Source organism: Podarcis liolepis (assembly GCF_965112155.1).
Source record: "Podarcis liolepis genome assembly, chromosome: 14".
In the NCBI taxonomy this organism is placed as follows: domain Eukaryota; kingdom Metazoa; phylum Chordata; class Lepidosauria; order Squamata; family Lacertidae; genus Podarcis; species Podarcis liolepis.
The window spans coordinates 2,025,763-2,035,922 of NC_139569.1; the positions used below are offsets into that span (position 1 = coordinate 2,025,763).

Consider the following 10,160-nt stretch of genomic DNA (forward strand, 5'->3'; position numbering starts at 1 on the left):
GCCCGAGGCAGGTCCAGGCCTGTCTGCTGCCCGGTGTCCATCTCCTCACCAAAGGACAGGAAGGAGAGTCGGTTTGCCTTCCTCCCTGCCCAGGCACAGAGGAGCAGCTGGCACATGCCTTAGCACATGCATGGCATGGGAATGCCCACCTCCCTCCCACCGGCACCTTCAGGGAGTTTGCCAAGGGAGCTCCGATGCTCTTCCTGGCCTGCCTTTTAGCTGCTCGCCAGGATGCCATAGCTGAGCCCCTTTCCTCCCGTGGCTGCCGAGGTTGCTCAAGGAAGCAGAAGCCAGACTCTGCGCTCAGACAAAATTATTTGCATATATTTACTTACAAACATTGTGCTGCCAAAGTTGATTTGGAAAACGGATATTGGTTTTGCATGCACAGGAAGGGGACGAGGGGGAGGCCTTGAAGTCTTCTGAATAGGGAGAGGACGAGAAGTGCCCCCTTTCCCCTGGTTTCTTGGCCCCCAGCCCTTTGGCAGACCCGCTTTGCCCATCCTTGCACCTCTGAGAGTGTGCTCACCGGTTTCAGAAAAAGCTGTACATCCCGAGCTAACGGAGCTCTGTTGTGCCTTTTGACATTTGGGAATGCAGGCACTCTGCGACCTGCTGCCATACACACCACAGCATGACTTGCATCAAGCAAGGCTACGACTATGGCGGACACCCCCAGCCTCTCTGCTCTGGGGCAGGGCTGCCCACCCCTGGCAGAGGTCAGCTGCAAACCAAGGCCACTTCGGCTTCTGCTGCGTCTTCTCATTGCCTCTTGGGGGCCTGCAGAACTCATGCTTCCCATGGCTGCATCTCGGCTAGGAAGCCCTCGACAAAGCAGGTGCCGCCCTCCTCCTCGAAGGCCCAGGGGGGTCCCAGCGGCGGCTCTGTGGCTGCTTCCTCCTCCCCCCACGGTTGGCCCAGGGGCTCGGCATACAGCGTCGAGTCTTCCACCAGGGCTGGGAGAGGGTGAGGGGGACCCTCTTGGCTCAGAGGACTGACCGGCTGGTCAGAGGAGGCCAGGACCACCTCCTCGGCGGCCAGGGAGCCAAGGGCTGCCGTCAGCTCCAGGTCCTCAATGCTGCTCCCGCTGCCAACGAAGGTGTCCTCCAACACAGACGCCCAGCTGAGGTCCCCCGGCAGAGCCACCCCCTCTCTGCCCACAGAGGCCAGAGGCGAGCGGGCCCCGGTCCAAGCAGCCTTGCTGGTGCCCTGGCCTGGCTGCTGCTTGCACTTACCAGGGTGGCGCTGCCCCCCGGGCAGCCGGGGCGCCTGGTCCTCTTGCAGGGGGCCTCGTCCCCTCCCTTGGAAGCAGCCCAGCTCTGCACTGGAGGCAGGCAAGGGGGGTGTTGCCTGAGTGGCTGAAATGCAGGGAAAGGTTGGCACCCGCCTCCGCCGGAATATCCCGTCGACGAACCTGTCTGCGTGCTGGGGGTTGATCCGCCAGAAGCCCCCCTTGCCAGGCTCGTCTTTCTGCCGCGCCACCTTCTGAAAGCACTTGTTCAAGGACAGGTTGTGGCGGATGGAGTTCTGCGGAGGAGACAAAAGGCCCATGGGCAGGAGGGGAAGAAGGGGGGAGAGAGGGAGGGGTGAGCAGAAGGGCATGCAGAGAGCCCTATGGGGCCACATCCCGCTCTCACAGGGGCTAGCCAGATCCCTATGGTGAGAAACTTGCAAGCAGGACCTGCTGCAAACCAGAGCCAGTGACTGGCCTTGTGCCTTGTAGCCACCAATTGACCTCCATGGATTTGCCCAACCTCTTTTAAAGCCATCCAAGTTGGTGGCCATCACTGCCTCTTGTGGCAGGGAGTTCCATAGTAACTTTGTACCCCATGGAGAATTGCTTTCTCTTCTCTTTGTCCTCAACCTCCCTGTCTTCAGTTTTGTTGCATGTCCACAAGTTCTAGCATTTGCAGGAGAGGGAGGAAAACCTTTCTCGATACATTCACTTTCTCCAAGCCACGCCTAATGTTCTCAACAGCTGCCTCTTCCTTGCATTTCCCCCAAACTAGAAAGTCCCAAACGCTGCAACCTTTCTTCCCGCGGGAGCCCCCCCGGATCATTTGAGGTGCCCTTTGTGTCTTGCCCTGCAAGAGAGCTCCCTGGCAGAAGTTATTAGTGCCCATCTGAGGAATGTTCCGCTCCCACCTGCCCCTGGTTGCAGCAGCCCCTCCTGCCCAGCAGAATGGGGAAGGGCACCTCTGGGGCAGGGGGAGAAACTCACTTCCCATTTTTTCAAGTCCACAATATTGATGGGAGGCCAGCTCAGTCTCCCCCTTCCCTCTGGGCCTGGCCCTTCCTGCCTTATGTCACTGGAACACAACATTCTGCCTTGTGCGTGTCCTTGCTCCATTTAGCTCAGTATTGTCTACCATCAGCAATGGCTCTCCAGGGTTTCAGGCCAGAGTCTCTCCCCTGCTCTGCCCCTGGGGACTGAACCTGCTCGCAAGACCACCTGCTTGCAAGACCACCTGCTGCTCAGGCCCCGCCTCACCTGCCAGCTGGGCTCTGCGTGGCGGTAGTAGCAGAAGTTCTCGGTGATCCAGGCGTAGATGGCCGAGAGCGTGAGCTTGGCTTCTGGGCTGGCCCGCATAGCCATGCTTATGAGGGTGGCGTAGGAGTAGGGCGGCTTCACCTGCCCGTTGGTCCGGTAGTCGACCGCCTCTGGGGCGGGAGCGAGGGGCTGCAGGGAGGAGCTGGAGCTGGTGGGTTTGCCCGTCCCCGTGGGCGCCCCCATGGCCGCTGTGTCGCCCGCGGGCGGGCTGGCTGGCGCGTAGGAGCCCTGCTGCAGGAGGCGCGGGTGGCCCAGGAGGCTGGCAGAGGAAGGCTTCTCCGGGCTGGCGGGGAGGAAGGAGAAGCCCTGCAGCCACTGCAGGTTGGTGAGGCTGTCGTCCACGGCGCCGGCCCCGCAGGAGGCGCCCCAGGGCTCTGCGCCCAGCTGCTGCTGCTGCCCCGTCTTCGGCCTTACGAGGGACATTCTCTCCTTTTCTCCTGCGCCAGGGATAGGCAAGGCGACGTGGGCGTCGGACGGGAAATTCTCCTGCAGGGCCAGAGACAAAGGACAAGCTGTTGCTCCGCCAGGTCCCCCGCAGGCGCATTTGGTTACACGGGCTCCATTCGCCGGGGCCTCGCCAGCCCGCCTGTGGCTTGGGAAGCGGCTCCCTGGGGACCAGCGATCCGGTTTCGGAGGGTGCGCAGGTGGCAGCCGCCGAGGCTTCGTCTTTACATTCATTAGGGGAGTGCACAGCTCGGCTGTAACCCGACACGGCCTCTCCTCCTCCGCCACCCTGCGCTAGGAGACCCCAGGCGGCTGCGCGCCTGGCCAGCCCGGCCCGCGAAGGCTGCCGCCTCTGCCCTCCGTGCGCCCACTTGCGGGACACAAACTCGAGCGCGGTGGCTCGCAGGAAGCTGGGGTTTTAAATCCGCCGCGTCCTCTGGTGCCACCTGCGTGGGGCAGTGCCCCCCTTGCTCCTTCCTCCACCAGTCTCTCTGCTTCTGAGGAGCGAGCACCCTTGCGCGGGAGCACCCAGGCAGCTGCCACCCACGCGCAAGAAACGCCCTCAGAACCAGGGAGCAGCCAGAAGTTGGGGCGCGGGGGGCAAGGTCAGGAAGGGGGACCCTTGCCAAGGAGGTGCCCGGGCTGAATGGAAGGAGCATCGAGCTGGCCGGAAAATTAGAAGAGAGGTGGAGGGGGGCAGCCGATGGGGGGATGGAGGGGGGCATCGTTATCAGCCATGAGGTCTCTAGCCCGCCCACCCCCAATTTTGGGGTGCACCGCCTGCGCAAAACTCTGAAAAGAAACAAAGCCCCCCCTCCAGTTCCAGGTGCCCCCTCCCCTGCAAGCGCCTACCTGCTGCACCGCAGCAACAGGCGAGGTGCGGGCCGCCTTCTGCGAGTGCCAGGGGAGAGTGGCGCGTCCGGCTGGCTCTTTGCAGGCGATGGAGAGAAGCAACCTGTTCAGGCTGCCCCCCCCCCGCCAGCCCCACATTTCATTGGCTGTCGAGGCCACCTTTTGTCTCAGACGCCGCCACCTTGTGAAAGCTGCTGCGCTGCGGGAAGAAAAGGAGGCAGTTACGCGCAATATCGCCAGGTGCTGGGAAGTTTTGGGGGTCCCAAAAGTGGCTCCCAGGAGCCTGAAGAAGCAGCTGCTGGCAGCCTGTCTGCCTTGTTACGCCTCCTCTTGGCTGCCTGGCCCGAGTCCTGCCCCAGAGGGCCCTTCGTAGCACCTCTGGGGCCAAGGGGAGGTCGGAACATCGGGAGAGGTGCCCATGGGGCATGGCGCGCACACAGCAGAGGCAGCCTTTTTGCCTTCACGGGTCTCCCCGGCGGGGCCTCCGTGGCATCTGTCCTGGGTACCTAAAAGCAGATTGCACATATAAACCACAACACACGGCTCAGCTATGGAACTCACTGCCACAGGAGACCAACATGGATGGCTTTAAAAGAGGATGGGGCAAACTCGCGGAGGATAGGGCTGTTGGTGGCTCCTGAATCCCAGTTGCTGGAAACTACAGGAGGGAAGAGGGCTCATGTGCTGCGATGCTGCTTGCAGGTTCCCCATTGTACACCATGGCATCTCCCTGGCCATTGTGAGAGCAGACGCCACTGCGCCGGAAGAAAACTACATGAAGATGTTGTATAGATGCTATTTGACGCCTAGCAAGCTGACAAATTTAAATCCAATATATGCTGGAAGTGTAAAGAGAAAGAGGGTCCTTTTTTCACATGTGGTGATTCTGTAAGGTTGCAAAGGCCTTCTGGAAATTTGTTTATACTATAATGAATTGAAAAAATGTTTAAAATAACTTTTGTTAAAAAACCAGAAGCTTTCCTTTTAGCTATACTTGGAGAAGGGGTGCCAAATATCAGGAAAAAAAACTATGTATGCTATCAGGGCTGCCCGAATGATATACGCACAAAACTGGAAAGAGACGATTGGCAACTAAAACTGATGAAATACGCGGAGATGGAGAAACTTACTGGAAGACTAAGATATCAGGATGATAAACTCTTTGTAGCAGAATGGGGGAAATGTATTGGACATATGCAAACAAACTGTAAACAACTAAAAACATTAGCAGGATTGATATAAACAGGAGCCATAAGGATTATAAGGGAATTAAAAAGGATAAATGGGTAAAATGGTTAAATTAAGATATGCAGTAAGAATTTGCTAGAAAAATAAGAAACCGCAGGAGGGAGGGAAGTAGCAGCAGAAAACATCACTGGGCTTGTGTGTGATTTATATTTATTGTTTAATATTGTAAAATGAAAAAATTAAATTAAAAAGGGAAAAACTTGTCACCCAAAGGGTCCCTAAGCAGAATAATCACACCCTTTATTCACAATCTTGTGTCCCTTAAAAATAATGTTTAGATGCTTTATTAAAAATACCAAAAACTGGTCCGGAGCGAAGCTGCTCCCTCCGCTCAGTCGCGCGGCCAGCCGGCCCGGGAGGGGAAGGCAGCACTCTGCACATGCCCAGAGCATCCCCGCCCGCTCCCCGCCGCCCAACGGACCACATTTCCCAGGACGCGCAGCGGCAGGGCGGATCTAGCTCCGCCCCATCGAGTCCCGAGGCGGAGCATCTGTGAGGCGAGCAGCCTCTCCATTGGGTCCAGCGGCTGCCAGTCCGCCACGCGGCGCCCCCATTGGACGCCGCGACATCTCCGCGCGCGCTCCGGTGGTCGTCGTGTCCGCGGCGATGCCGTCGCCGGAGCTGAGAGGACGAACGGCTCCTCCCGTCGTCGGGCAGCCGCCTCCGCCTCGAGCCTGGAGCCGCTGGGCGTGCCGGGCCTGGCCGAGCTGAGGCCCCTGAGGCGCGGCGAGGCGCTCCGCCTGGAGCCACGCCCTGCTCTACGCCCCGCATCCCGACATGCTCTTCGGCCGCATCCCGCTGCGCTGCGCCTTCCTGTGAGGGGCGTGGCTTGAGGGGATGAGGCGCGGCATATGGGAGCGATGGCTCCGCCCACGCAGGGACGCCACGTGGGAGGCCGGCCGAGCGCTGTTATTATTATTATTAATTATTATTTATTTATTCCAAGGGCTTTTTTCCTTTGGGGACGCAGGGGAACGTGTACCCCTAAACATTTTGTGAATCTAGGTTTGGCATCATTGAGAGGCAGCATTTCAATATGAGTAGGAAAATAAGAACTTTTTTTAGAAAGAAAAAAAAGCACTGATAATTCCCTTCATCAAGAGACTACAGGGCGGATTATTATTATTATTAGATATTTATTATTAGATATTTACACTCCGCCAACAGGAACTCAAGGCAGCGTACAGATAAAAACAGAGAACACAAAAATACATAATTAAATCATAGTAAATGAGGGCGGAAAGACAAATCACAGACACACATCACTGTGTGCAGAACTGGGGTGAGACAGTCAGAGCATAATGTTGGCCCATCTGCATGGAGCCCAATTCAAAGTGCACCTTTTGAGCTATAAAGCCTATTAAGCAGCTCAGGACCACAATACCCAAAGAACCGCCTCTCCCTATATAAACCAACGCTGTGATTTCCATCTGAGGCCCTCCTTTGTGTGAGGTCTGGAGGGTGGCAACACAAGAACGCCTCTTTGCAGTGGCTCCCCAGTTGTGGGACACTCTCCCCAGGGAGGTTCACCTGGCGCCGCCATTGCCAATTTTTAGGCGCCAGGCAAACACGTTTTTCTTCAGCCAGGACTTGGGCTGCTTGTGTTTCTGTGCGCTCTGGCACTCATCAAGGTCCTCTGTGCACCAGAAGCAGTTTCATCATGCTGGAAAAGCTGTCTGTGGACAAATGCCAGCTCCCTTGGCCTGAAAAGCGAGATGAGCACCACACCCCAGTGTCACCTTTGACTGGACTTAACTGTCCAGGAGTCCTTTATTGGCTGATTAATATTCTACAGCCTTGTAAATGTTTCTGTGGGAAGGGGATTTTTTGTTTCGTTGTTTCTTGATTTGACTATTTGTGCTTTTATCTTGTTTTTTTCCTTGTGAACTGCCCCGAGTTCTTTTGAGGAAGGTTGGTATATAAATCTAATAAGTAAATAAACAAACAACCCAAAGAAAGGCCATGGGTTGATTAGAAACCGAAGGCCTGGGTGAGGAGGAACATTTTCGCCTGGCACTTACCAAGATATGCAGCAAAGGTGCCAGGCAAGCCTCCAAGGGAAAAGCCTTCCACAAAAAAGGGAGCTGCTGCAGAAAATGGATGCCCTAGTAACACGCTCCTCCTTTTCCTCCTCCTGTGTCGCAGATGCGTTTCAATGGCCAGCTGGGCTTCCCTGGAGGGATCGTGGACTGGTGGTTCTGGTCACTGGAGGACGGCCTGAACCGGGTGCTGGGCTTGTGTGGTGTGTGTCTGACAGAAGCCACCTGGCTTCACACACCACGGAGGGCCCCCAGCAAATGGTGGCCCACTTGTATGCCAAGCAGCTGACCTTGCTGGAGCTGCATGCTGTCGAGATCAGCGGCGTGCACTCACGGGACCATGGACTGGAGGTGGGGCTCCAGGGGCCGACAGCAGCACAGAGGGCAGATGGAAGTTCTGTGGAAAGGCTGTTTAGGAGGGCTGTGGCCATGAATATTGGAAGGAACAAAGGGTTAATGGGGTGGGAGAGCTTGATAGGGCTTCCCCTGGGTGGGGGCTTTCATTTGGTGGCCTTAACCTCAGGGCAAAGGGCATTCCTTAATCTTCCGAGCAGTGAGGCTCTAGACTGCAGTGCAATATATAGGTTTTCCTAGGTAAAGGAAAAGGGACCCCTGACCATTAGGTCCAGTCATGACCGACTCTGGGGTTGCGGCGCTCATCTCGCTTTACTGGCCGAGGGAGCCGACGTACAGCTTCCGGGTCATGTGGCCAACAGGACTAAGCCACTTCTGATGAACCAGAGCAGCGCACGGAAATGCCGTTTACCTTCCTGCCGGAGCGGTACCTATTTATCTACTTGCACTTTGATGTGCTTTCAAACTGCTAGGTGGGCAGGAGCAGGGACCGAGCAACAGGAGCTCACTCCGTTGCTGGGATTCGAACCGCCGACCTTCTGATTGGCAAGTCCTAGGCTCTGTGGTTTAACCCACAGCGCCACCCGAGTCCCATACAGGTTTTCCTAGCGCAGAGGAAAAAGAGCCCTTTGACTGTGGGTGATGGTGGGCTGCAGCATGGTGGTATTTTCTGGTCACAGAGCATTTGCCTGTGCTGTTGCAGGTGATGGGAATGGTTCGAGTGCCCCTGTACACCCAGAAAGATCGCATGGGCGGGCTGCCTTCCTTCCTGGGGAATTCCTTCGTCAGCACAGCCAAATTCCAGCTCCTTTATGCCTTGAAAGTCTTGAACATGGTACCTGTGGAGAAGCTGGCAGAAGCTGTGGCTGCCACGCAGAAACCCCAAAGGCCTTCCTCAGAAGCAGCCTCAGCCACCCCCACAACCGCTCCAGTATCGTCTCCTGCCGCCTTCTGGACCAACAGTCAGGCGGGTGCCAAGGTGCAGCAGAAGGAGCTGCTCTGAGTTGTTTAGGGACTGAGTGAGGAAGAGCGAAGGTGGAGAAGGCTTTTGCCACAAGCCTGCACTGTGCCGCCGCCTTGCTACCAATGGCTCAGGCCACCCAAAGCCCTCTGGAAGGCTCCGTCATGAGGAGACGTTCCACATGGTGCCCTGTGGACGGCTGGTGCTGGCCACTGGATTTATTTATTTAAAAAGCCTGTTTGTGGAAAGGCCTCAGAGGTCAGGATGGGGTTTTTGGTTCCTACTTTTAACACTGCACTTCAGGATATATTTTTTTTAATGTCATAGCTTTTGAGCACCAGAGGAGTCAATTTTGCTGCTGTGCTGAAAGTGGAGACCAGAAGAATAAAAAACTTTTTTTGTTGCACCTGCAGAAGACTAGGCTTGTGTTTCTACCCAGCTGTTAAAACTACATAGCTGACCTTTTGTTCGAACTTACATAACTTCACACAGGGATGCTCCAGAATGCTGTTTCTCTCCCACAGGGGTATACAGTGGTACCTCAGGTTACATACGCTTCAGGTTACATACGCCTCAGGTTACAGACTCCACTAACCCAGAAATAGTACCTCGGATTAAGAACTTTGCTTCGGGATGAGAACAGAAATCATGCTCCGGCGGCGCAGCAGCAGCAGGAGGCCCCATTAGCTAAAGTGGTGCTTCAGGTTAAGAACAGTTTCAGGTTAAGAACGGACCTCCGGAACAAATTAAGTACGTAACCAGAGGTACCACTGTACAGCTAACTCTTACTATCTCCAAATGGCACAGTCAGGCTTTCCATAAATTTCCAAGATTAATCCAAGCTGCCCATTTAATTTGAAAGCTTCTACCTCTCATGTGATTTATTTCAGGTATCTCTACAAGAGAAAGGGCAAAACAGCAAAAATCTGAAATGCATTAAGAGTTCTCATAAACCTAGCCCACCCCTTACGAAAGATTTACTCAAAAGCTACACAGATGGCAGCATAGGAGTCAAGGGCACAAACTAGGAGCAAAGCTCAGCGGGTGGGCTAAGCCTTAGTCCTTAGTCACACAGCCATCCGTCGTAGGGCAGCAACAGCACTGCCCTACCATGAAAGGAGCTTTGCAAGTAAGGATTGCTCAGGGCCACTTTACACGTGGGGTAGAATCTTTTCCTAGACTGTACTAGCTCAAAGGTATGGAACTCCTTTCCCCTGCACCACCCTCATTTGGAAAACCAGAGCATCATCGGAAAAGCCCAAGTATTAACATTTGCTTCAGAAGGAAATGACTTCAGCTCATTCCGAAAGGGCTCCCTTTCATACAAAGCTGTTTGACTTTGTTAGCCCGCCAGTCAGTCAGTCTACTTCACAGCTGCTTACTGTGGCTAGCAGTGGCTCAGAGTCTTGGCTGGGGCCTGGATCTGTGATCTTAGCTGTGCAAAGTGCTAAGGCTATGGGTGGATCCTTCTTTACCCTAAGCACAGAGCAGCTCCAGCAACAGACTCTTGCTGTTAATTCCCCCCCTTTCTGCTGCTGTGTTGCCTGGCCTTGCCCTGTGCATAGGGAGACATAGGCAAATGCCACAGGGTGCCGGGGGGTGAACGGGTGGCAGTAGCACAGAGTAGCACAAGTCTTGGCAGGGGCAGCTGCCTTTGGTGTGTGCTTCTGAAAAAGCTCTTCCGCCCCAACAGTCTGGCTTCATGGGCCAG

The 10,160-nt window shown here is 55.5% G+C and overlaps 2 protein-coding genes across 3 annotated transcripts; one reads left to right on the forward strand and one right to left on the reverse strand.

Annotated features, from left to right (window-relative positions):
• Nucleotides 1-305: 305 nt before the first annotated feature.
• On the reverse strand, nucleotides 306-4,253 carry LOC310693088 (forkhead box protein J1-B-like). 2 transcript variants are annotated; one of them, XM_083474768.1, is made up of 3 exons: nucleotides 3,848-4,253; nucleotides 2,492-3,037; nucleotides 306-1,527 (listed from the first exon to the last, which is right to left on the reverse strand). In XM_083474768.1, exons 1-3 carry the CDS (start codon nucleotides 3,983-3,985, stop codon nucleotides 790-792), a joined length of 1,422 nt encoding a protein of 473 aa, XP_083330894.1. In that variant the 5' UTR covers nucleotides 3,986-4,253; the 3' UTR covers nucleotides 306-789. The 2 variants fall into 2 exon arrangements, with proteins under 2 accessions (XP_083330894.1, XP_083330893.1); XM_083474767.1 differs by lacking the exon at nucleotides 3,848-4,253 and having other exon boundaries at nucleotides 2,492-3,477.
• Nucleotides 4,254-6,198: 1,945 nt separating this feature from the next.
• Nucleotides 6,199-9,925, forward strand: NUDT16L1 (nudix hydrolase 16 like 1). Its single transcript, XM_083474843.1, is given in 3 exon segments — nucleotides 6,199-7,334; nucleotides 7,337-7,485; nucleotides 8,192-9,925. Coding segments are annotated over 3 exon segments (543 nt in total). The 5' UTR covers nucleotides 6,199-7,240; the 3' UTR covers nucleotides 8,492-9,925.
• The last annotated feature ends 235 nt before the right edge of the window (nucleotides 9,926-10,160 follow it).